The sequence below is a fragment of the Agelaius tricolor genome, unplaced genomic scaffold, assembly GCF_023055355.1.
Source record: "Agelaius tricolor isolate 1412-34295 unplaced genomic scaffold, bAgeTri1.0.p SCAF_1, whole genome shotgun sequence".
Taxonomy (NCBI): Eukaryota; Metazoa; Chordata; class Aves; order Passeriformes; family Icteridae; genus Agelaius; species Agelaius tricolor.
In genome coordinates this window covers 47910792-47937766 of record NW_027269261.1, presented here as the reverse complement: position 1 = coordinate 47937766, position 26975 = coordinate 47910792, and the positions used below count along the sequence as shown (strand labels likewise).

At 39.5% G+C, this 26975-nt stretch overlaps 1 protein-coding gene across 1 annotated transcript in view; it reads left to right on the top strand.

Moving 5' to 3' along the window:
- Positions 1 to 26975, top strand: part of UST (uronyl 2-sulfotransferase) — a 154471-nt gene that overhangs the window by 103199 nt on the left and 24297 nt on the right. Inside the window, exons 6-7 of the mRNA XM_071432972.1 lie at positions 17993 to 18090; positions 20210 to 20367. Coding sequence (XP_071289073.1) covers positions 17993 to 18090; positions 20210 to 20367 — 256 coding nt within the window. The remainder of the gene's footprint in view (positions 1 to 17992; positions 18091 to 20209; positions 20368 to 26975) is intronic.

Below are 26975 nucleotides of genomic sequence, written 5' to 3'. Positions count from 1 at the left end.
CATATACTGTGTTTCGGTAGCACTTTTAAAGACATTTACATACATAAGAACTTAAGATCTTTTATTAAAGGACCTTGCTGTATTAAGATTAAAATTATGAATCTTAATTTTTATGGTGATTTTGCCAAGTTTTTATTTGTGCCTTCTGAGCATGAATACAGGACAGCTCTTGATTTCTCTCTTGTGCTGCTTTTTGTGTTTTATGTGTTGTGGTAGCTTGGGGAAATAGTTTTCTCTAGCTTCTCTATAGGAAGATCCTATTTGTAGAGTGGAAAATCCCAACCAGAGAACAAAGATTCTAATATATTGATGCCAGCTTTTTAAGGCCATGTAAACTGTATAAGAGAAGAGGGTATGTCTGTGTTATATTTTAAGGAGATATATTTTTGGATCATTGAACAAGAACAGAAAAGAGCATTCTTGTGCAGCCCAGGGACAAAAGCCAGCCTTGCCTTCATTGAAGGAGGGAAAGCAGTTTGTGGGGGATAATCCTTATTTCACTTAGAAACTGATGGACTCTCACAAGCCTTTTGCAGGGTTAGGAGTGAGATCTTCTCTGTGTGATGGGTGGTTCTACTGTAGCATGTTTGTTTCTAGGTAGCAGTCAAAAAAGGCAAACCAAAAGCAATAGAGAGCAATACAGAGAGCTTCATTGTATATAAATCTCCAGTATGTCTGCGCTTGACTACTTTCATTTGACATTTGTGACTTCCTCTCCTAGGCTATTTCCTCCCAAATTTGTCCTAAACCAGGACATCTCCCATTCCCAAAATGGGATTGAAAGAACCAGAAAACACTCACAAATGGGTGGGAGAAATGATTAAATAATTTCCATATGAGGAATGACATAGGTTCAGGCTCTTGAGGAAGAAGTAAATACGGGAAAGGATACAAGAAGACAGATTTTTGGGAGGCATGAAAAAGTGGCCTCAAGGATGATTACTTTTGAGCTGTTTCAGTGTCAGACTAATAGAAGTTTACAGTTGGAATGGGTAGTTACAGGATCCAGTAAAAAATAGAAAATGCGATGGTTTGGACAACATGTACTGAAGCTGTGGAAGTCCTTTCTGGTCATTGTTGTGAATAAGTTCTGATGTATTCAAAAAGGAAATACATTAGGAAACATTTCTTTACAGAGGGAGTGGTGAAGCACTGGAACAGGCTACTTAGAGAGGTGGTCGATGCCCAAGGCACGTCAGCATTTAAGAGTGATTTGTACAGCGCCCTTAACAATAGCTTTAACTTTCAGTCAGCCCTAAAGAGGTCAGGCAGTTGGACTAGATGATCCTTGTATGTCCCTTCCAACTGAAATATTCTATTCTATTCTGTTAATTACCAAAGCAACACCTCTTCATCAGAAAATGTCTGATCAGTAAAAATCTGAAGCCTCAGGGGTACCCAGGAAAAGGTCCTTGTGTGTATGGTAAATGTTCCTCATAGCCAGTAGTGATTTTCTGAAATTCGTTTCTGCTCTGGGTAACTCAAAAGCAAACTTGAAACTGACATGCTTCCAAGTGAATTCTGCTACTAGGTGATTTATATAAGGTAGTTACAGTTATAGACATCTCCAGTTGAATGTTGTTTCTTGACTTTAAAATAGTTGAGTGTTCTTGGGTATATGCCATAGTAGCTAAGACTTTGTCTTACATCTCTTCCAATCAAATTAATTTTTGTAAGTTCCAAACTGATGCTGAAGCTATTAATTGTTAACACTATCACGACTATTCTCAAATTTATTGTTAAAAGCTAAGATACAAATGCATTTAAAGTATGAACTGCATCCACAATTTTACATTGTGCACTGTTAATAGTAAAGGTACCAGAAGAGAAGATGTCAAAATCCTTAAAATAGATGGATAAAACACTGTTTCAGTGCTAACATTTGTTTCATGCTGTTCAGAAATGCGAAGTCTCTTTGGTTTGATGTTTCAGTATGGGTGAATTTCAAGTGCTTGATAATTTTTGTAAGCCTCAAGTTGAGTATTTGCATTTTCAATTCTCACATACTTTGTTAATGTGAAAGTAACAGGAACACACATCTAAGCAGATAACACTTGCATGATTCCCAGTAAGGGATGACTTAACAATTATAATTAGCTGACAAGTAACTATTTAAAGTGAATGAAAACAAGAGGATCTGTGTGTGATATGAATGTTATCTTCAGTGCATAGTCTAGCATTTTGGGCATTATGAACCCGAAAGCAGCATTTAGTAGTCATCAAGTAAAACTAATTATTGATTGATATTTTGTCTTAAGTTGGAATACAATGGTTTTTAAAACTGGAATGTTTTATCATCCAGAAAAAAAATAATGCTTTCAATTTCTGTTAGTGCAAATTTTTAAAAAATTATTTTTAAAGTTACAATGTGTACATGGCATAAATAATAGAGATGGGGCATTGAGCAGCAAATAGTGTGTCTTAAAAATATGATGTAATAATGTAGATATGTGTGTATATGTCTGTGTTTAGGAGTAGGAGTCAGACTTTTTGAAATTATGTTTAATTAACATTTTTTTTGAAGACTTGTCTAATGAAATCATGGTGGCTGTCCCTAGAAAACCATACTATAAAACCTCTGAAGTAGGAAGGTTTTATACTCCTTGCTAGGACTTTGTCTTGACTGTTTTCCTTCTTGCATTATGCTTTAACCACCTTAAATGAAAACTCTTGTATTGGCAGTAGGATGGGGAAGGAAACTGCAGAACCTTTTACTCCTCCTGACAGAGGAAGGACAGAGAGAGAGACAGCCCTCCTCTTACTGCCAGCATATTGAGTGTGTTCAGGCTGTGGCATGATAATGTAATTTCAGGCAGTCAGATACTCACTTCGCTCTGTAGGTGTCAAAACCTGCAGGAACTGACAACCCATGAAAATAAAACTGAATTTATTAGCCCATTTTATTCCTTGTCTGTCATTCTCCTTCCTCTTTCCTTTCTGTGGTTTATACCTAAGTTTTCTGGCTGTCAGAGCTGCCAGCAAAGAGAAATAAGCAGAGATCCTGATCTCTAGAACTTCCTAGCTAAAGCAAAGCTGAAGCTGTGAGGTGGTGCATGGCTAAAAAGCAAAGCTGAAGCTGTGAGGTGGTGCATGGCAAGGAGCATGCATGGCAAGGGCAGTAGAATTGGGAGAACTGCCTGCCCATGGTGTGTGGCTGACGTGGTGAGGGATAGACATGTCTTTATTCAGGCATCCAAAGCTGTCCTGAGCCCTAGGTGTTTGTTGACAACAAAATATTTTCCTATCGTGTAATTTTTTGGTGGTGGTGTGGACTCTTCTGTTGACTGCAGAATGGCTGGGCACACTTGTCAATTCTGTATTTTTAAGACTGAAGTAGTTTATGTTGAAATCATATGGAAGCAGAGATGGCATTTTGTGGAAAATAGGGACATCAGTGCCCAGACATACTCAAGACTTCATTTGTTCTAGTTTTTCTGAAGTTTTTAAGGTTTATTGTACCCTACAGAGTAAAATCCTGCGCCTTATCCTGGTCCCAGCTCACAGGGACCCCAGGGCCTGCTGGAGCACTGTGTGCTTGCTCCTTTCTGGTTGGCACCAAGGCTCATGTCTGTGGAGCCCACGTGGGGTGCTCCTGTGGGACACATCTGGGCTGCTTGTCCCACTAGGGAGGTGGCAGGTTCTTCCCAGCCAGCCCACCCAGCAGGGCAAGAGCCCCCAATACAGCAATGAAGGCGAAGGACAGAGGTGCAAATTTAGATTTTGTTTCTGTCTCATTACAGAATGAATAGATCTGAACTGGGGAATAGTCTGCCTAAAAATCTGGTGCTGTCTGTATATTCTTGCTTTGTTTGCTTCAGTGTGCTCCTATGATGGAGAGATGGGTGTTTGTGTTTCTCCAAAAACAACCAAATGCCATAGGTTTGTGTTGGCAGATGGATTGTAATGTGCTCTCTGTTGCTTGGCCCTGCCTGGCAAGTGTCTGCTGTGTTTTCCTTCAGCAGTGCTCTTCAGGTGTCAGGTATTCCAGAAATCAGATTTTCCTTCCTGGCATAAAAAGTATTGCTCCTCTCCCTCTCCCTCTCCTCCCCCATTTTTTGTTAATAATTAGTAAAGTTGAGAAGGGTACTGCTGCCAGGAAATAATTTTTTATTATCTTCCTTGTAATTCCACATTATTTAAAGAAAGAAATGTAAAAAAAAAAGGCCCCAAGAAACAGGCATCATCTGTTTCAAATGTGGTTTTGGTTTTTGCCTTAAGATGGCTATTTGAAGTTGAATTACCTTTTTCAAAAATACATATCCCTGACCAGTTTGCTGATATTACATGGTTGCAAGTTATCAGGGATGGTGGGTGCATGTCTTGAATGAAATGGTAACTCCATCTTTCAGGATAAGCAGTAGACCTGCTGTGTCAGCTGAGAAAATGCATTCCCTGTGTAACAAGGTAGTGAAATTCTCCTTTGAAGTAAAAGCATTTTTTCTGGCTATTATTCCAAACAGGACTTTTTTTTTTTCTTGTCTGCTAGAATTTTCAAAGCTCCTCTATGCCTTGTAAATATAGCTGCTTTACATAAAATCAAAATCAAAATGTCCAAAAACCCCAACAAAGGGTGTTAAGCTGATTGTTTGTTGTTGTAGACTCTGGAAAACGGACTGCCATTGTTTCAGCAAATCTGGCTACTGCTCAGTGAGTTATTGAAACACAGGCTAGTCAGGTTACCTTGAACACAACTTTTTTCCTATGAACTCTGATCCAAGCAAAGCCAGCCACTATTCATAACTGAGCTTGTCAAGAGTAATTTCCTTTTTCATGGGGAAAAATCCACTAACTAGTGGCAAATAGGAAACTTTCCATGGTGAAGATGGATTGTTAAATGAGTTTATTATTTTCTTCAAAATTAATTTTTTTTTCTCTTTGAAAGGAAAAAAAGAAAACTCAAGTGTTCATCAGTGGCTGAAGGAAAAAAAAAAAACAACTTCTTCAGAATGTAGTCCTAACAGATTATATCTTTGATAAAAAGAAAGGAGGGCAAGGGGAAGCATATTTGACACTTTTTTTCTCTTCCTCACAGATTTATTAACCTTCATGATTTTATACTTGATCTTGTTGCTTGGTGAGCTTTTTGAAGCCATAGCACTTGAGATTAAGGCATTGAGAGATTCTGGGTTTCTTTGTAGGGAGGGGAGTATGGTTTTTTCTTTCATAGTTGTAGAAAAGAACTTCAGCAGATGACTGAAAATTAAAAAAAACTGCAAATAGGTGCATTACTTATGCCTCTAAACCTTGTAATTTTATGAGGTTTTTAATATTGGTCTTGTCAGTATGGTGATAGTCTTGTCAAACTGAAAAGTGGAATCAATATGTTCCATTTTGTGTATCCTATTCAGAATGGCAGTGCTATGAATAATGCAAAGTATTAGTAATTTTCCAGAAAAGCATCAGACCTGTTCAGCAAGATGAAGATTTTAACTAGGGAAATTAGACAGGGTCAGCAGAGCAGAAACCATCTCCAGCTGCAGCAGCAGGGAAGCCATATGCAGAAGCAGTATGATTTTCTTCTCTGCTCTGCAGCTCCTTCTCCATTTCAGCCCTGAGAGATGAAGGGAGAGACTTCAAGTCAGTCAGCACTAGGCAGAAGCCTGATAAGAAGATAAAATTAGCCCACAGCTCAAACTTCTAGCTGTTTTCTCACCATTCAACAGGTTGGTGTTCAAGTGCCAACACAACTGTGGTAGGTCAAGGGGACATAAAAGACATTTAGACCTTGGTACAATGAGGAACTTCTTTTCTTAAAAGTCAGTACTGTGGTTTTTGAGATTTACCATCTGACTTAAAAAATGGTCAAACCCAGAGAAATTCATAACATGTACTGTATGGTGAATCATATTTTCTCTTTTTTAATTCAGAGGTCAGCAGCAGGTCTCTTTTCCTTTTATGCTAGCCAGTGTATTTGATGTGACTGGATTATTTCAGGGACATATCAGGAGCTGTTGGATACAGCTTCTCTCCCTTTAACTTGAGCAAAAGGGAGTTGTGTCACTGGAATTTGTGGCAGCAGATGGTCTAAGCTATAACTGAGCAGTATGTTGAAATAAAATATGCATTGGCTAGCGAGTGGTTATTTTCTTAAATGAGAATTTTGCTACATCTGCAGATTAGGGGAAGCTTAATAATTTTTAAAAATTATTTCTTTCCTGATGCCTGCAATAATTTTTTGTGGGGCATGTCTTTGCTTCTCTATCTCTTTACTCTCTTATTTTGAAGATTTATAGTGCAGAAAGTAAGGATTTTCCTCCCCAATTCTTGTCACATGAAGTCCTATTTAAAAAAAAAAGGCAAATGGAATGATCTCTTTTGTTTTGCCTCTGTCCTGTTGGGATGTATGAAAGCAATAATATCTAATTGATATTAAATTAATTTAATATCAATTAATTTAATAATAATATCTCATTGATATTAAATTAATTTTCTTTTGGCTCATGGGTTTCTTTGGTGATATATTTAGTATACAGAACACTGACATTTGTTCTAATAAGCCTCTTTTAATCTTTCATATTGTTTAAACTACTTTTGTGGACCTCTGCTAAAAACAAATGTAATGCTAGCTTCAAGATGTTGAGGCATTCATAGAACTTAAATGTGTTTCTGTTAATATAAGCATTTTTGAGGTTTGGGCTAAAATCTGCTGAGTATAATTTCTGTGTATCCAGTCAGGTTTTAACGGAATGAGAACGTTTGACCTAGGAAAGAAAATGGGAGAAAAATGTGAACTTACAGAAATGGTCTCATTATTTAAATGGGCTTTTCTATATTGTAGGAAATGCGATATTTTGAAACATTTGAATTCCTTGCTAGCTTGGTGCAAATGATATTGTGTCATGTGTGGGGCTGTGAACTTTCTGCATTAGACCTTTCTCGAGACATGAGCACCAGCCAGCCCAGAGGGGGAAGCCAGTACAAACTGGGGGCAGGGTAAAAAGTGCTTCCCCTTGACTGTCCTCCCAGATTCTGCCATCCTTCAGCTCACCAGCAGACATTAATAGCCCTTGATAGACCTCTGTAATATAAATATATAGTTTCTATTTTTTTATTGTTGTTATTCTTTTGGTGATTTGGGTTTTTCTTTTTAAATCCAGTTACATCCTTGTCATCCAGAGTATCCTGTTGTAAGGATCTGTGGTTTTTAATGCTGAATGTATTGCAGCATTCTGGAGTCCTTCTGTATCTCCTTGAGGTCAGATTTCTTATCTGCTCCCATTAATATTCCCTGAAAAATTTGCTGCTTCACTGTTAACCCTTCTTTGTTTTTCTCAAGAATTGTCTCAGCACAGGTGCTGTGCAACCTTACTCAGTGTCTCATTTCACTAAGAAAACCAGCTATTTTATTCCTGTCTTTAGCTTCCTGTCCTTATTCATCGTATCCTTTCTTTTTGTTTCCCTTTTTTTTGTACTGGGAACAAAGGATGTTTATTACGTCTTCAGTGACTGGATTAAAGACCTGTTGTAAGATAGAAAGGCTTTTCTGCTGCTGCTGGTTCTTCCCCTTGCTGATTGTGTTCTTCATTACAGTGTTGTCTAATACTAGCTAGGTTCTGCCAATCTTCTGTTTATTTTATCCATTTTTTCTAAAGTCTCTTTGACTGGCATTTCAGTTCAAGACTGTTTTTCCTGACTTAGGCTCTTTCTAGAGAGCCCTTTTCTGTATGTGAGCAACCTGGTGTAGTGGAAGGCGTCCCTGCCCATGGCAGGGTGGTTGGAACTAGACATTTGCTCTTTAACTTCCCTTCCAATCCAAACGTGATGTGATGTGTGGTTTTTCTCATTACATGATTTTTCATTCTGGGTGATCTGGTCATGCATATTACTGCTCAGTTGTGAGCAGGACTTGCTGTTAATACAGGTCACAGAGTCTTAGTATTACAATCTACTTGGCTGAACATGAATGCTTTTAGCTTTTAACATTAAAACAGTGATGTATTAGCGAGGTGATGATCCAGTGTTATCCCCCCCCGAAGGGGGTCTAAAGAAAGCTGGAGAGGAACTTTTTAAAAACTGAATGTAGTGACAGGACAAGGAGCAATGGCTTTAAACTGAAAGATGGCAGGTTTAGAGATTAGGAAGAAATTTTTTACTGTGATGGTTGTTGGAACAAGTTGCTAGAGAAGTTGTGGATGCCCCATCCCTGGAAGTATTCAGGAGACCAGGCTGGGTAGGGCGTTGATACCCTGGACTTAGTGGAAGGTGTCCCTGCCTTGCCAAGGGTTTGGAACTAGGTGATCTCAAGGTCCCTTCCAGCCCAAACTGTTCTGTGACTTGCTGCTTTTCTCGTCGGCATCAATTTGCTACAGTCCACATGCCCTCCATGAGGGAGGGCTGAAAAGTTCTTGAGGTGGTTGGTATTTCCTGCTTGGCATTTTCAGAATTGAATATATGCCATCCCTAATTGATTTTATTAAAGCTTGTTATCCAAGCAGACAAATTTTCCAGGTTCTTTTATGAAGAAGTGTTAGTAAACAGAATTAGCAGATGTACTGTCTCCCTCCTGTTAGTTGCCAGTGGGATTCATTCTTAATTACAGTATAATGATCTTCATTTTTGGTCTTCCCTGGATCTGTGCCTTCTGTAACAGCATGGTTGTTTAATGCTTACACACTGCTTCCAGCTGGCAGCCACTCATCCTTTTTTTTTGGCAATTTCTTTCTATTTTTTTAACATATTTCCCGTACTAAGATGGTTCGAGGTGAAAAACACAAAAGCAATGGAAAAGAAAGATATGATAATGTGCCTGCTTACAACTATGAAGTGATTCCATTCTTAACAGTAAAACTTATCTTTGACAAATTACTACCATGATTTCTGATAACAGAATAGAGAGAAACATATCCACCTATATGTTCCTGATGTTGTACATCATTTTAGGTTAGAAAACAGTGATGTACAAATGTGTTTCATGTTTGTCACATCTAAATAGTAGCATTGTGGGCATAGTTCATCACTTTTGCTATGTCAATGCCAGCAAAAATTTGTATATGAATGAATAACTTATGTCCGCACTTAATGAAAATGTAGATGGTTAGCAGAAGATGCTGTTTTGTTAGCTGCCACTTCACTCGTTAAGATGCCAAAAAAAGAGCTTAATACATTGTTGGCTGAGAAGTCAGGCAAATTAGCCCAGGCAGAAGAGTCCAGGCAAATTAGCCCAGCCAAAAAAAAGTGGGAATTAAACTTGGCAGCCTATTTACTTATGTGGTGGTAGGGGAAGGAAAGTAAAAACATGCATTTTGCCAGAAGAAATTGGAAAGTCAATTCAAAGAAACCCCAGAATTATCCTCTAGAAAAATGTCTTGAGCTTGCACAGCAGGCTTTTGGTAGCAGTGGTGGGGGATTGGGGGGCAGAGGGGCTACAGGAGTGGCTTCTGTGAGAAGCTGCCAGAGGCTTCCCCCACGTCCAGTGGAGCCAATGCCAGCCAGCTCCATGATGGGTCCACTGCTGGCCAAGGGTGAGCCCTTCAGTGATGGTGGTAGCACCTCTGGGATAATCTGTTTAAGAAGGAAGAGAAGTTACTGTACAGGACCAGTTGCAGCTGGAGAAGAGCGGCAGTATATGAGAGGAACAGCTCTGCAGACACCAAGGTCGGTGCAGAAGGAGGGGGAGGAGGTGTTACAGCAGCAGAACTGAGATGGTGTGGACCATGGTGAGACAGATGTGCCCCTGCAGCCCATGGAGGTCCATGGTGAAGCAGAGAACCACCTGCAGTCCATGGAGGACCCCAGACTATAGAGGGTGGATGCCCAAGGGAGGCTGTAAAAGAAATTATTGCAGTGACTGAAGTCATCCACAGTGACCTATGTTGTCCTGTGCAGCTGGAGTGCTATGGTGGCATTAATGTGAGCAAGCCCCCACTCTTCTGATAGAAGACCAGAAGGCAGTGGAGGAGGAACAGAAAAGGGTTTCTGTTGCCTTTTGAGCAGGTTGAGCCTCATAGAAGTGAAGGAGCAATCACAGCTGGTGCCAGGGGCATTTGGGGGACAGAAATCCTGCATTCTAGGCTTAGCTTGATCTGCTCTGCCATTTTGTGGAGCTTCTCCCCAAGATGCCCACTGGTCACTGCAGCCTGCCACTGGTGTCCCAATAAACTTGTCCAGCCTGCTGGTATCTCCAGAGGACACCCATCCCACACAGTTTGGCACAGTCCCCCTGCCTGGCAGCCCACCTTGGGGGGCCTCAGTGCCACATCAGCACAGGATGGGAAGCATTTGGCTTTGTCTCTATTGGCAATGCTGATTTGAGAAGCAATGCCCAGCACCTACCCACCCCACAGCAATCTGCTGCCAGTGCTGTTGGCATAGATGCACAAACAGATACCAAATATATTTGAAAGAAAGAAGTAATTTTGCTGCTGTGTGGCTCTAGTTATCCAAATACTTGATTGAGATTGAATAGAAACATTAAATATCACCTGGTGAAGTAAAACTCCCTCTAACTAGGGTTAAAAATGTTATCTTATGCATTTTATCTTATGTTTCATTAAAATGTGTAAATAATTTGTGCTCCCAAATAAGATTTAGTAACTGATATTACATTTATACCTGGAAACCTTCATGCCAACTATACCTTGACTTTTCAGTGTCTTTCTGCAGCCTTCCAAAGTAGGAAGTTGTACTTTTCCTTCTTTCATGTCGTACTTGTACTCACAAGCCCTTTTCTGAGATACCATGTTTACATTTTCTTTCCAATCACTCTAAGGCCACCCAGAGCTCCCCAGCTGGGGCCAGAGAAGGTGGGAAATCATGATGGGGTTTTTTTTTTTGAATGTTGTGTTTAGCTCATATGATGTGACATTGTCCTCAGGATGTAATGGTCAGTTTGACCTCTTTACAAACACCAATTATGTGAGAAAGCACTTAACAAGCTGTGAGAGGATTCTTGGTGGCTCTCAGGAGAGCGGAAGAATTTTCCTTGGCTGGCAACAGTGAGGACTAGACTGCACTGCAGACTCTAGTGGTGTATGAAGAACAGCCTTGTTAAGCAGGAGAGGTCACTCTAGACTGGGCTCAGTCACTGGTTTTCCACATCTTTTTATTTCATTTCCTTTTATGAAAACTTGAAATTTAGGTTGCTGCTGACACACCTGCACATCTTCACCCTTCAGCCTGAAGGAGCATGCACTGTTCCTGGGCTGTGAGCAGGGTCTCCTGGTTTCACAGAAGTTGTGGTATCTCACGGGGGCAGGGCATAGAAAGAGGATGTGGTTTTTTGTTTTGATTGTGAGAGAAGGGATATTTTTGTGTTTTTCCCTAGATGAACAGATGGAAATGGAATGGAAATTATTTGCAAGGCATGTAGGTATTTGAGTTATGATTTCTTATGTTAAATTGTCAGGGCTACCAATAATTCTAATGCATCCTGGGCAGAATGTGGTGTTTCTGTAATTTTTGGTTGAAATACTCAAAATCAAAAAATAGCTGTGTCGGCCTCAAATACAAATAATTATAAAATTATAACGGAAGTATGTAATCAGTTATATAATTCCCCTACTTACATAATTCAACCAATAAGAGCAGGCCGTTGGAGACTCACGCTTCTATTGGCTGGCTGACCAGGCAGTAACTGGCTCAGCCAATGAGGATTAACCTCATGGGCTCCTAAGATATGTAAGGGAGCAAGATCAGAATAAAGTGGACTGTTGCTGCATGAACTCAGTGTGTCCTGTCACTGGTCTGTCTCCGAAACTGGGACTTAGGTTTGGGTGAATGGACATCACCAGACTATTGCAATGAGAAGAAATTATTTAAAATTACTGGATTTTGAGATTGCTCTGGTACTGTTAAATGATTTAATGTGTAAACAGCCTTGGCCACTTTGCTTTGTGGGGTTTTGCCACACATTCCCCCTTTCTGTTTTTTTAACATACGTTTTAAAGTGCCATGTGCCCTTTCTACAATCGCCTGTCCAGTTGCTTGTCAGGGAATACCACTTTGGTGGGCCACACTCCAGAGCTGTAAAAATTGTTTCATTTTTTGTGATGTGTTTGCAGGTCCATTGTCTGTTTTTATGTTACGTGGCATTGTAATGATACATTCCACGTTGGGCCTCTGTTCACCTACAATCTGGGCCCAAAATACCTGGGGTTTTCCTGTTGATCTGAAGCCCTGGTCTCCTTGCACCTTGGGGTCTGTATGTGGGACGCAGGACTTAAATGGGATAAGCTGAGCAATTCTGGTTTTCTCAGGGACAGTCACGGGTGGAGTCGGGGTAGAAACCATAGGATATATTTGTCCAGTAAAGTTTGAGCCAATAACAACCAGGATACACAAAGATACCTTTCATTGTAGCACTAGACCTTCCAATCAATAGTGCACTTAATCCTTTCCCGATAGGTCCTTGAGCTTCAAGAGGAATCTTATGTACCTTTGGGTTGCATATGGTTACTGTGTCTGATGTGAATACATCCATTCCAGCTGCTCCTTGAGTCCTTCCTGTGTGCTGGTCACATAAGCCACAGGAAGGTGAGGAGATGTTTTTGTCTTCACACATCCCCTCCTCACACTGAGTCTTTCGTTTCCCTGGTCCTTGAGAGGATTTGTCCCTGTTAAGATGGGTTTACAGGAGCAATTTGCTTTCAGATGGCCTTGCTGTTTATATTTACAATACTGAGGTGACATTCTTACAGCAGCTGCTATTGAGTTGCCTAGTAAGGTCATATTGTGGGAACGAGAACCTGCTTTAGCACAGGCATTTATTAGTTCATTTAGTGATGGATTTTCATTGGGTAATAGTTCTATGATTTTTCTGCAGTCTTTGGTGTTATCTTTTGTTAATTGCAAAATTTGGTGATTTCGGATCTCTACATTAACAATTTATTTCTGCATTGCATCTTGCAATCTCTCAATAAACTGCAGATATGGTTCATTAACTCCCTACTTAATCTTTGAATATGTTTGGGTCAGATTTGCCATATTTGCTACCTTAAATAAAGCTTGTGTACCTAGTTCTTTGACCTGTGCTAGCACCAGTGGGTGCAGCCTAGCCTGGAGTTGTGGATCACTCGCTGGTGGCAGCCCCAGGAGTTGAGAGGCCCCTGGCTCATAACGTGGATCTTCATTTGGAAAATCTAGATTTTTTAATTGCTGTTTTTCCACACTGCTTTTCCATGCAGATTCAGACACCAAATATTGGACTGTTGAAAACATTAATTTAGCAAGCTGCTTTATATCAAATGGAGTTACCCTCTCTGTTGTTAAGAAATGTACCATATTATCAACAGCAGGTGACCCTAAGCCTGTTGGGTAACAAGCTGGCACAGCATCTGCTCACCCCGCTGCCTCCTTCAGTGCCCTGCTTTCAGTCCCTCTGCTGTTCTCACCACCTGCTCACTCTGCAACATTTTTATCATGTTCATTATGAGTCTCCATGGTTTAATAACATAAATGGCAGAGTCATCTCCTGTGGAGGCAGCTGTACAGATATGTTGTCCAGCCCACTCCCAAGTTTTTAAATCTAGTGCAGCCCCTTCTGATACATGTAGTCTGTGGCTCTCACACCATATTATGAGGGCAAATAAGGCCCATTCCTCATATTTTTCAAATCTTTTCTTTAAAGTGGGTGTCTATACGTTCAGGAGGGTGTCCTCCGGTGTTGAAGCCCATGCTCCCATGCTGGTGGTGTCTTCCAGTTACAAAAAGAAAAATTAAAAGAAAAAGTAAAGGGGGATCCGGACCAATCACGGCTCTATATGCCGTTCCTCACAGCTCAAAGGCTGCAGGCAACTCTTCCTGGTTGTCCCGTCTGTCTCCCCACTCTATTGGTGGCAGCTGTTGTGATCACATTGTGGTCCACCACTTGGTCCACCACTTGTCACAGTTTTGGAGACAGACCAGTGACAGGATACACTGAGTTCATGCAGCAGCAGTTCACATTATTCAGATCTTGCTCCCTTATATATCTTAGGAGCCCATGAGGTTAATCCTGAGTTATTGCCAGTAACTGTTAGTTACTGCCAGTAACTAACCAGCCAGTTACTGCCTGGTCAGCCAGCCAATAGAAGCCTGAGTCTCCAACAGCCTGGGCCTGCTCTTCCTGGTTGAATTATGTAAGTAGGGGAATTATGTAACTGATTACATATTTCCGTTATAATTTTATAATTATTTATACTTTGAGACCTACAGGCCATCTGTAGGCTACTACACCTTGAAACCCAATATGATATTTTTTTTGTGTGTGTGTTTCTTCTACTGGATAAAAGCCAAGTTATTTCTGTCAGTACTCGTAGGATTTTGTATTTGGAGGAAAAAAGTTCTCAAATCTTGTGTCACATCCTTTTGTGTATGATACAGTATTTGTCATAAGACATTGACTTGAGTAAATTGCTTATTGTTCTGCAAAAGAACACCTTAAAGCTTGCTCTTTTTGTGATGGAATTAAAATTCCAAAAGCAATTTTGTAGCCCTTCACTCTCTACAACTACCTGAAAGGAGTTTTAGTGAGGAGGAAATGAAAGGATGGTTGGAAATGTCCTTAAGTTGCATCAGGGAGACTCGGATTAGATATTAGAAAAAAAACTTTACTGAAAGAGGTGTTAGACAATGGAATAACTTGCCCAGGGAAATTATAGAGTCATCATCTTCAGAAGTGTTCAAGAGGCATCTGGGTGTGACATTTGGGGATATGGCTTAGGATTGATTATGGTGGTGCTGGGTTAACAGTTGAACTAGATGATCTTGAAGGTCTCTTCCAAACCTGATAATTCAATGATTCTGTGAAATATTTTTCATCAGGTGCTGACTTCCGCTTACAGCATGTATGAGCTCACTCTGGCAAATGAAATAGTTTATTACTAATCTCAAAAAAAACCATATTAATAATGCAGTTTTGATATATTTCTGATCAGTTGTCTGACTCATTGACAGATTAAAGGATTAAGGCATGTTGTGATTTTCATTTCAAAGACAATTTTACAGAAGAAGGAAGCAGAAATTACCGGTTTAATTTTTCAGACGGAATTGTTACATGAGTAGAAAAATAGAGTATTATTTAAAAGAAAGATAGTTTCTGTTGTTACTTGGAGCTGCAGGGCTGATTCCCAGGCCTTTGAAGAAGACACAAGCACCGTGGGATGTGAGTGATATGAATTGTAGCCAGGAGCTGAGGAATGAAGTAAAATACTGCTTTCTTTATTTTGAAAGGTTGTGATCAAAGTAGCTCTGTGTGTTTCCTTCTGTATCTTTCCTGACTGTGTTAAAATAATTTTTTTACAAGGCTACTCCAGTCATTTAAATGAGCATGGCTCTCATCTGTCACCTTGCAAATTTTTGTCTCATGTAGAAACATTTCTGCCCTGAAAGATCTGTGTTCTGCTGAGAAAGCATGTTCTTACTTGGAGATGTGGCTTAATTAATGTTGCCTAGGATAGCAGAGTGACACTGCCTAGGACAATGTTGTTTCACCTTGACTTTCCATGCTGCGAAAAAACCCCAGAAATTCCTGTGTGCCACTGGCACCAAAAAGCATCTCCTGTAGGTGTGTTTAAGTTTTGTAATGACTAGCTCACCTCAGGCTGACCTTTTTTTTCACACACTTTTTGGTTGAAAACTGATTTCACATGTCAGGGAGTGAGCAGAGGCTGCAAATGCACAAGGACACTCCAGCAGCTGGAATACAGATCATAGCAGTGCTGGAAAACAAAGCCTGCAAGGGGCAGTGCTTCTGCTGTGGAGAAAGCCTGGTGCTTCTGATGTCAGGAGGGTGATGTGCATGTCCTTGTGTGGCAAAATATTGTAGGTTTGTATGAAAGCTCACCTGGCCTTTATCTTAAACCTTGAATTATCAACAGGGAATGGGGGAGATGAAATTAGATTAGAGCCTGGTTGTTTCAGTAGTCCTACATCATTTTACCCTAAAAAGGACACTAAAAATCTCTTTTTCAGTTAGTGTCGGCTGTCTGTTGCTAAAGCTGCAGGATTTTCCACATGAATTTACATTTACAGTCCTTTATTGTATAGATGTTTCTCTGGCCGTGTGACTCAAATACTGTTTTCACAATTGCAAGAAGGCCCCGGTTACACTTTTGTGTTGGGTATTGATACTTATCTCAGAGAATATTTCTTGACTCATCATATTCATTATTCTTGTAAAGAAATTGTAAGTTTCTTTGTTGGGAGCTAATGTCCTTTTGCCTTTGTGTGAGCATGAGAAAAGAGAAAATGTTATTAGCTGGGTGTTGGTAGAGATTTTTAAGTCTTATTGTAGGTGTTCTACCCACCTTCCATCTAATCTGTCTACCAAGTGCAAGCCAACTTGGACATAATTTAAAGTATTGTCAGGGCAATATTTCAGGTTTTTTTAAAATCCAAGAGATTTATTAATTTTTTGCAGGTCTTTAGTTTCTTATGAAAGCCAAAAATATGTATCACTGAAAACATCTCTGGTGTTGTCTATAGTAAAAGCACAATAAGCCTTTAAAGAGGTGCAATTTGTAATTCATGTTAAAAAACCCTATTGGATGACAGGAGAGACATTGCCTGTGCAATCTATACATCCACAATAAGATTTCTTAGTAATAGCATGGAGCATGGGAGGCTGGTTAGCTTCAGCTCAGAGCCTTTAATGTCAAAATTCAGGTCTTGACCATAAATCTTCTGGTATGTTTTTAAGGCATGCCCTGAATATACTGTGGGGAGCAGGGGAAATGGATTGTTTGTATCCCAGCTGGCAATTTCTATGTTGCTTTCTTTATTGGTTCCTCACCATGTGATTTACTTCCTAGCCCAGAGTTTTCTGGTGTGCTTATGAAGTTGGATTCAATGACTGTGAGACAGAGTAGGAATCAGAAATGTACCTTAAAAGGCTTACAGGCCAAAATGGGGATCTAATGAAGTTAGGTGAGAGGACTGGAAGTTCTGGGAAGAGCTTTTCTCTGATGAGGCCTCAGATGCAGATGCTGTGTCTGGAGACCTGTACCCTGCCCTTCTCTGAGGAGAGCAGGGGATGCTCTCCGTGTTTTCCATGCTGCCAAACACATCTCTCTTGTGGAACGTTCTCTATCACATTTTATTTACTTGATAAATTATGGTTTTGTTTAGTTGTTGGCTTGATACTGATGTGTATATTGCCTATGGCATTGTGAAAGCCCTTATCTAAATAACAATGAATATTGATTCTGCACAGGTGAGATCCTTCCATCCTTGCTTTAGTTGTCTTACGCATTTTTTTTTGCCCTGTGTGTCTCTGCAGAGGGTGTGTCTGCTTACAGAGTAAGGCTCTATTAGATTTGGATAATGGAATTCAGTCCCGCATGTTTATTATTGTGCTGAAGTAAAGCTATAAATGGAATGCAGTTCCTCGGGGTTCAGTAGCTATGCCAAGTCTTTAAAAAATTATAAATAGCTTCTAATTAGATGAATGATATTTCATGAAAATGATAAATACCTTCTAATAACCCATTTTCTCAGTAGGCTTTGCACAGTTCAGTTCTGAAAATCTGAGAAGTTTACAGAATTGTAACCAAAAGTGATGTATGTTATAATATTGAGTGAGATGTACAAATTACATCTTGCATTTGTTCATTCCAGTCATTGAATGCAGCAGAATTTAAAAAAAAAAGGGGGGGGAGGGCAAAGTAATAAATGTTGTCTCAATTTTATTTATTCTGGCTACTTCAGGTTTTCTCCAGGGTGTATTTAGAAGAAAGAAGAGCCTGAAAATAATCTTCTGAATATTTTAAATGTTATTTAGTATGAAAGTTGATTAATGTGTCCCACTTAAACTCATACAGTAATCTCAGTATAATAATTGTGGGGTTTGCAGCAAGGAAGAAAAAATTGCTTTGTGCATTCTAGGACAAAATAACTTTTTGTTTCCCCTGCTGATATTTAGAAGTAGATAAATGGACCAATAGATGATTTTTAAGATACTTCTTATAGCCTTGGCACAGTTCTTTGACCCTGAGATGACTGTAAAAAGTATGAGATAAAGAAAACAGTTGCTAATGGAGAAAGAAAAATACAGTATTTTTTTTTTCCTCCCCCACAGGACATTAATGTATGTATCCTTGAAAACTACCCTGAATGTTCTAATCCCAGGTTATTTTACATCATACCATATTTCTGTGGACAGCATCCAAGATGCAGGTAAATATATGCAAGGTGTTTCAATTTGTTCAGCAATAGCTATTGCCAACATTTTGTCAGAAGTGGGTAATAAAGAGGTGACGTTATTTGAAGTACAAGAGAAAAATGAAAGTACAAGGAATGCAGCACTGCATGTGGTAACTGTATGCATATATTTTGAAGTAAGGAGGCCATTGCAAATGTAGCAGTATCCTTTTTTCTTTATTTATAGCATGAATAATTCATCAAATATGAATGTATTTATGTGGATTTTTTTTCTGGGTTACTCATTTTATCTGCGTTGTAATTTTGTAATACATGTTTCTGATTTGCTCAGATGCTTCTATCAGGTCTATATGAGAAATACAGGTTTCTGTGTCCATGTGAGGAACTGTATTCATGCTTAAAACCATGTAGAATACAGCCCTCTACTGCTTTAATTGAGCTACCTCATTTTTAACGTCTGTGAACACCATTCTAATAATGCTGAGTTACTAATACCATAGTAAATTTTTTTGCAATAATATAGGAATCATTTTAAATACTTTCTTGGCTTTAAACACTTTAGTATTGTTAGTAACAAATGTTCTTTGTTAGGTGTGTTCAACTTCAAGGTATTCTGTTTCTGTATTATTCAAGCTTCTCCATAATGAAACAGTTGCACATTTTCCAGAATTTCTTTCAAAAGCCATACTTCTTGTAGCAGTAATAACAAGTTAAAATGTGTTACTTAGAAATTAAGACAGAAGAAGTATCTATGTTGTAAAATCTTGCCTTTTTTTTTTTTTTGCTTAACTGAAGTTATGTATAAGAAACAAAACAAGTTGACTTCATTTTCATTGCACATTTTTTAACATATTTTGGCCTTATTTGCAAATGCTTATGGTTGCACATTTAACTTGCCTGTGCGAATAATCCCATTAACAGCAGTCACATGCCTGAATACCTTCACAAAATATCTCTGTGAGGTTCCCAAGCAGGTTATTGAAGTACTGTTTTGTACCTTGTTATAGATTTGGCTCCTGGTATGCCCTTGAACTTTCTTCAGCTACTTCTTAGTCCCCTAAGGAGCTACAAACAGAAAGCTCATAGTGTTTGTTAGGACACTTTGCTCTTCCAGAAAGCAGATCAGTGCCCAGAAGGTGGTAGAGCATGAAAAACCTGCTACAAGTCTGCTCTAGTAGGAGTGGAAAGTAGTAAGCTTTTCCACGTGACAAAGAAAGAGCTTCAGACAAATGTTAAATTCACTATTGCATAGGATCCACAATAACCTAATGAAGTCATGGAAGCGGTGTGATTTACAGCCACTCCCAGGCAGTGTGGGGAGCTGATTTCTTTAGCCTGGGACACTGGCACTATAACCTGTGTCAATATGAATGATGGCTGCTGCTCCCAGAACATAACTAATATGAATTATTATAAGGGATTTAGGATTTGTATGGTTGTCTAACTACATTGTGCTTTTGGGAAACAGAGAAGCATAAAGATGTAGTGAAGTCCTTCCAGCTTCTCCTGCTGGGAGAAAAGACAGAAGAACCCCAAACTGTTCTCCAAAACCTGTATCAGTCACAGCAAAAACAATGCAAATCCTGTAGCAAAGCTGCAGGGCAACTGGTGGCAATGACAGGGGAAAGGGAAGCTCCTGGAGACTTTGGCAGAAGTTAAAATGAAGGACAAGGTGGGAAATGGTAGTGTCCTGTGTAGGATTCGTCAGTAACAGCAGCAGTGGTTGGTCCCAGCAGTTCTCCTGATGTAGTTCAGGGACACCACCACTCCTCAGCACCTTCCAACACCAAGGGCAGTCATCCCTCTGATCAGATGGGTTCCAAGTTGAAATACCAAAGTTCACAAGTTTGAGCTTATAAACAACTTGGCAGAAGTTCCCTTCAGAATGGAGTACTTTCACACAATGATTAGCCTCCTTTTGACATGATCCTGTTTTTACATGCCAATCCAATTATAGATGTTGCGTGGAAAAGCTCAGTAAGCTACTTGGGTTTGGTGGGGGGTCTTTTTTTGTTCTAAGTATAGCACTGAATATTTTTTATTCAGTTGTGTTCTTGGCTTGAATTTGAGAAATAAATGTATATTTAAACTTCTCTTTTTCCCTCCTCCGTCTTCCCCCATCAATTTCATACAGGGAGCCTGGTGAATGGGCCCTTGAAAGAGCAAAGCTGAACGTTAATGAAAATTTTCTGCTTGTGGGCATTCTGGAGGAGTTGGAGGATGTGCTGCTTTTATTAGAAAGATTCTTACCTCATTATTTCAAGGGTGTGCTTAGCATCTACAAAAATCCAGGTAACTTTTTCCATTAAAAAGCTGTTCTTACAGAAATTTCAGCTAAATCTGCGTGGCTGCTGAAGGGTATGTGTTTCTTTCTTGTTCAGTCAATGAAGATGTTTATCTCCCTCTTAGGGAGCAGATGTGATGATGGGGAAGGTAACATATTCTGCTTTTATCTTTAATATTACTGTGTGCTTTTCTTTCCTTGCCTGCACTTGTTGCTCAGTGATCTTTCCACCTGCCAGAAAGCTTCCCATTTTCCACTGAGGTGCCTTCTTCTTTTAATTGTGTCATACTCAGTTGTCAAATAATACTGTCAAAATATTGTCAAAATGGTGTCAGGAATATGTACTTAAATAAACCTTCAAGGAATGGTTTGGGGAGCTGGACACTTTGGAGATTCTCCGGGACCAGGTTATCTATTTTCTCTCAGCCTTGATATGGGTTGAAATGAAATGAACCTTCAGCTGAGCTGAGTTTAGGTAGAATACAAATAAGAATGTGCATTTACAGCACTTCCAATACAAAGCATGCTGAGGAAAAAGACTTAGGAGTCTGGAGTTGAGAAAATGGAGAGCACTCAGCCTACTCCTTAATTTGCACCCCATGGTCAGTCTGAAAGGATTCTCTGCATCAATCCATCCCTCCAACACTGATTTATTGCTGACTTCTTTAAAAGGCAGTCTTGTGTCCTATGCTAAAAATAGATATGATGCTTCTGGAGGGCTGTGCGTGTCATTCCAGCAGAATTGATTTCTTGCTTACATTTGACTGGCCCATCCACACTATGTGCACCAAGCAGGGGTAAAACTTCCCTTCTTCCTTTGTGACTTGGTTGCATTTTTGTCAGTGTGAAGTGCCTACAGCTATTAATATGTTTTGTACAAAGTACACTGTTTTGTACCAATCTGTATATTTAAAGCACATGGAACAAAGATTAAATTTAGTTTGTAATGCATGCATCTAATGGCTGGCTTCTGACTGAGAACAGCTATTGCAGTAGTCAGTCAAGTCACTCTGGAGAAATTATGGGTTTGTGTCCATAACTAGGATTTATGCATTACTGTCCATCAAACCCTTCTTCTAGGACTCATCATTGAAAATTCTGTATTTAGCTGTGTTACAGGTACTAGGGAAAGTATGGCATTCCTTTTCTGAACATGCTTGCAGTGGGTCATTGTCTGCTTGCAAGCAGGCAGTAAGGCAGCTCTTTGGAAAGTGGGCATGTAACTTTATGGTGCCACGTCCAGCCATAGAGTAGTTTTGCTTAATAACAGACATAAAGAGAGTATTGTACTGTCATAAGAGCAATGTCCAGTTTGGGATCGGGTATTTCCCTTGGTTTTATAAATTAAAAAATAAAAATAATGGTGTTTTTAGTATGTGGAAGTGATCCTAAAGGTTTGCAAAATTTGGTCTCGAAGGTCTCCTCATGGGGATGTTAGACAAAAGGAAGGCAGGGGGATCAATAGAAGGATATGCTCTCTCTGCCGTGAGACTTTTCTTTGAGTTTATGACTTCTTCAGCTGTTCTGTGCACCATATATTTTCATTTCTTTTACAATGGGGGAAGCTAATAAGCAGCACACAGGGTTTTGTTTTTCATCAGGGTGCCCTAGAAATTGTCAGGTGGGAAATAAGCGATCTGCCAGAATCATTAACTGCTGGGTAATCTTTGTCCTCTTTTTGTGTTTTCCAGTATCAGGAGGAAATTTGGTCACCTATTACAGGACAATGATTTCCTCTGGGATTTCATGTGAAAAATGGGTCATGAATCTAAAGATTCACCACTTTCTGTCAGTATTCCCGAGGTGGATTAAACCTTTATTTTATCTTTCCCATTCACTTATTGACTGGGCATATTAGTAAGAAAGCAGTTTCCTCTCTCCTCCTTTTTTCATACATGCATATGTTCTGAGGGTTTTTTCCTATCATAATTATTTTCTGGTTATTTCTGAGTTTGTGCTAATACTTACCAAAAAAAAACCCCCTAAAAGAATCAGCCAGAAAAATAAAAAATATTCAAGCGGTGTGTAAGAAATCCTACATTGTTATCCTCAGGGTATCTTAGACCTGATCTGCAACACCCTCTGCTGTTGCAACATGAAGTGCTGGGAAGAAGACATGTTGTACTGCCAGCTGTCTGGTGGTCCCACAAAGCAGCAGATAAATTGGGCCAAAACTGACCTTTTGTTGCAACTAACACTTGCAGATTAAATCTATATAGTTTACAGTATTGTCTGCTGTCCTGCTGCTCCTCTTGAGATTTTCTTATGGCAGTCTTTCTTTCCTCTTTCCACATAAAGAAGGAAAGTTTTTCTAGAACTTATCTTTTGTCAGCTGAACATAACAAGATGAGGAAAACACAGAGAAGGATGTGTACAGAAAGGTAATTCACTTCCAGGTCTGTGAATATCTGCACCAGAGTCCAGTGCAACAAGCAGTTCTGGATTGGAGGCAATTCAGAAACGGGATTTGTAGAGCTGCCTTGAAGCAAAAAGTAGCTGAAGAAAGACATTTTCAATCCAGCGTTGCTTTAGTGGATTACATAGATTAGAAATCACAGTAGGAAACAGGTGATTGCTGTCCCACCAACATCATAATCTAAACTATATTAAAAGCACCTTCCTGCTATGGGAAGCAAAATGCCTGATGTTATCAAATGCATAAAATCACAGGTGCATATAAGATACATCTGCAGGAGTTGTGAGTTAAACCCCTTCTTCCTGAAGTTGGGACTCCCCTTGCTCATTACAGGTGGTTTGGTTTGTCACCAGATCACTGTAGATCCCATCTAAGCAAACTTCTTAGTATTGAACACCTTCAGTATAGGTTGATAATACAGAAATCAGGAAATCTAGAAACTTTTTCTCATCTCTATTCCTTTCAACTGTGCAGGCCATATTCAAAGTTTTCAATTTCTTTTGTGCCTGTAGTAAAATTTCTTATCTGAAGCACTGTGATAACATTTGTCAAGAAACTCCTGCTCAGCGTTCTCTTAGAAGAAAACAAAGCCTGTAGTTGTTTTACCTTCAGAAATATTTTTCTGCTGTTGTTCTGAAGCAGATGATTTAAACTGTGGCTCTATGATAAGATAGTGTGACATTTTCATCAGAGAGTTACTGTCTGTCTGTATACCTGATGACACAGGTAACTGCTTAAAGCAGTATGAATTGAGCTTTTCTTTTTGATGCTAATGATTTTTCTCATATAAGCTGGCAGAAGGAAACTGTGAAGAAAGGTAAAATGTTAAAAAAACTTGGCAGTTCAGCATGGCAGAAAATTTTAATGTCAGAGGACACAAGAAAGATAACTTTCTTCATTGCATTAACAAAGACATTGCATTCAGCTATTCCATATGCCAGATATTTTGACTTGTGTGTTTTATAGCCATGTGTAACAAAATGTGAAAGCTCTTTGTGGTGCTAAAGTTTTCATTGGAACCAATTTGGTTTTATCTTGTACGGTACTTTAAAGCTATGGGCTTCCTGTTTTTCTGTGTCTCCACTCTCTCCTTAATGTTAATGTCATCTTAATGTTAATACCAAGTCAAGAAATGCAAAAGGACTCTTTTTTGATGCCTATCTTGTCCAAAATTACAAACTTGTCCTGGCAGCCAAAACTAGCTTTGACAAGAGATTAAAAGGGCAGGAATGGGGGCAGCAGATTGTGAAATCAATAGATAGATGAATAGAGGGGTAGAATAAATTTTAAAAATATATTTTTATGTTTAATAGCTTTTTTTGCTAACACAGTAAAATTTGCTCAAAATTTTATCTTTTTTTCACCAGCATTGAAGCAGATAGGATCCAATTGCAGAGCCTTAGAATATGTTTATTGCAAAACTTGAAAGTATCCTTTAACTCTTTGAAAGGCCTGAAGTAGTTATAACAAAACTTGACATGTAAAATCTTTCCTTATTCTCAGGGGCTAAAGGAAAAAAAGATTGGTCAGTCCTGTTCATTTCTGCTGAGAATATTTACTCAGTTTCTTTTGAAATGGGCACATGTGGGTTTCATATCTTTGCTGCTTTTAAGAGACAAAAAAATACCTACTGTATTCAGCAAAACAGAGTTTTCTTCTGTCTTGTCAGTTTCTGTGGCATGGGGTAAAAGTGAACAGCATCCAGTGTAAAACAATAGACAATAAAATGGTTTTTTATCACCTCAGAAATGAGCCATATCCTCACACCTCAGGAGTTCATAAATTTTCTTTGGCACCAGAAGCCCTATAAAAACACTTCTTCCCAATACGAGGAAAAAACCCCTTTGTTTCCTGAAAGGTGCATTTAGTGTGGAGAATGTATAGGTCTTACTCTACAGCAAGAAGACTGACTTTGGGCTTTTCAGACACTGAATTTTATTGAGTGCAATGAAATAACTCACACTGTCAGCTGAAAAAAAATATATTGTTTAGGTAAACAGTAAATTTTTTTTTAATGCAATGAAAATATGATTCCCATAAGAATTGCATTTACAGGGAATGTCTTAAACTGTAGTAGTAATATTATCCCAGGTACTATAAACCCTCTTGTTTTTTAAATCCTCTAGGTCCATGAATGTTAATGATAGTCTTGACTTTTCTATTCATAAGTGTCCCCTTCTCTTTAAACTCATTAAGGAGAGAGATGCTGCCATTTGTCTTTATTGCAGAGCTGAGGTCCTGAGAAGCAGAGCATTTTTGATGGAGTTAGGAGAAGGGTGAAATCAAGCTCAGCAGTCTTTGTGCTGTGCTGAAGATCACTCCTGTGCCAGGCTAGCCCTGAAGGTGGACGTGCCTTCAGATGGTTCAGATGCTATGCATTTGGAAAAGTTCAGGAACAAGGGGTTTTTCCCTCTGAGAAATTGTAGTGAATGTGTTTACAGGCACCACCTCCAAGAGCAAAACCTTTGAGCAAGAAGCGATCATAGGACTCTAGTGGAAGGAGGCAGTGATTTTTGTGCGGTGTCTATAAATAGTGATCATCTTTTATTCTGCCTTTGTTTAGCACAAAATGAAAGGAAAGAAGATACTAGGACAAATTATATGAGGCTTCTTAGTCTGCTGGCTTCTTGTGAGCTGTATTTTCTGGAGAGGGTTGTGACTGGTAAATGGGAAGGGAATACACTAGCTCACTCTTGTGCTGAAGTGCCCAACCCTTCTCTCTCCTACAAGCACCAGCACTCTTGTTGAGAGAATAAAATCAGCGTGGATTAGTTTTAATGTAAATACTGAGGGGGTTTTGTGGTAGGGTTTTTTTGTTCAGTTGGGTTGTGGGGTAGGGTATTTGTGGGGATTTTTTGGTGTCACTTTTAAAATTTCAAACACGTTCAAATGTTTAAAATCTTTGGAGATTCCAAATATGCTGTCTTTTCTTTTGCCTTGCACGCTAGAACTAGAGCTTTGTGTTTTCCCTATGTAATACTTTGAACAGGAGTCACTGACTATGAAAATTTTCTACAGAAGAAGAAGATTCTATTCTAAATTTCACGTGGAGGTAAAACATGAGTTTGGAGTTGGGAGGTAGCTCCCTGTGTAACACTGCGGTGTCTGATGAGAGTGTGAGCAGCGCCGCTGTGCCCAGCAGATGGAGCGATCCGCCCGCGTGTACGCTACTCCCAGCGCCAGCGGCACGAGTGGATTCGCATTCCGCCGGGGGGGCCTTTTCTTATCACCCAACATCCTGTTCTGAAAATAGAAAGCGAGAGCAGACCATTCTTCTCTTGCCCCTTTGAAGTCTCAACTTTCGGTATTGCACAGAGGAACGCTGTAAAACAACGTGAATGCTAAAACATGCAGTTTAAGATCAAGGAAAAGTGTTTAATTGTACTTTTGTTACTTGTAAAGCAAATTCCCTGTTCTCTGTGTGCAAGATGGGCAGGGAAAGAGGAAGAGTAACAGTGCATATCCCTGAGGACATTTCTTTTTTATTAGGTCGATAGCATCTAGGACATTCTGCACAACTCATCTGTTCCTTGGTTTGTTTTATAAAACTGAAGGTACTATCAAAAGCTGTAGATACATTATCTAGCTCTTCAGCCATGAAGATACAAGGTTTGGAGAGCAGGGAAAAACCAGACTGCCTGATCCAGGATGCCTTGAAGTTAGTAGATACACTGAGTGGTAAGGATAGTCAGTGAAAGTATCTTTTCTTTTTCAGTCCCATAAAAGAAAAATATGTTGTTTTGTCTCCCGGAGGTTTGAAATCCTTTTGTGAATAAGCTAAGCAGTTTTAAGAATAGGAGCTCTTGAAAGGATTTGAGCACTTCTGGGCTTTCTCATGACTGTGTTTTTCAAAAGCGCCACTAGGTCTTTGGAAGATTTGTCTCAGAAGCAAAATTTCTCTGTGGTGAGTTCTGAAGCAAAGCTTTACAGCTTATAACAGCTGTGGTTCTTGTTCTGCTGAGGAAGGTGAAGCCACTCCAGACAATATAAGTGTGGCATGAAAACCGTAACTGTGGCACCAAAAGATTTATCCAAGATAGTATCAGTCTCATTGCTAAAATGGGACCAGGAGTAAAGGTGGGGCAAGCGAGTTTGGTTTGGCCTTCCAACCCCTATGGAGCTTGTGTACATCCAGGCTCAGGTCCTAACTATTTACTCTTCCTTGTTAATGTGTACTTGTTAGATTGAGTTAGCTCATAT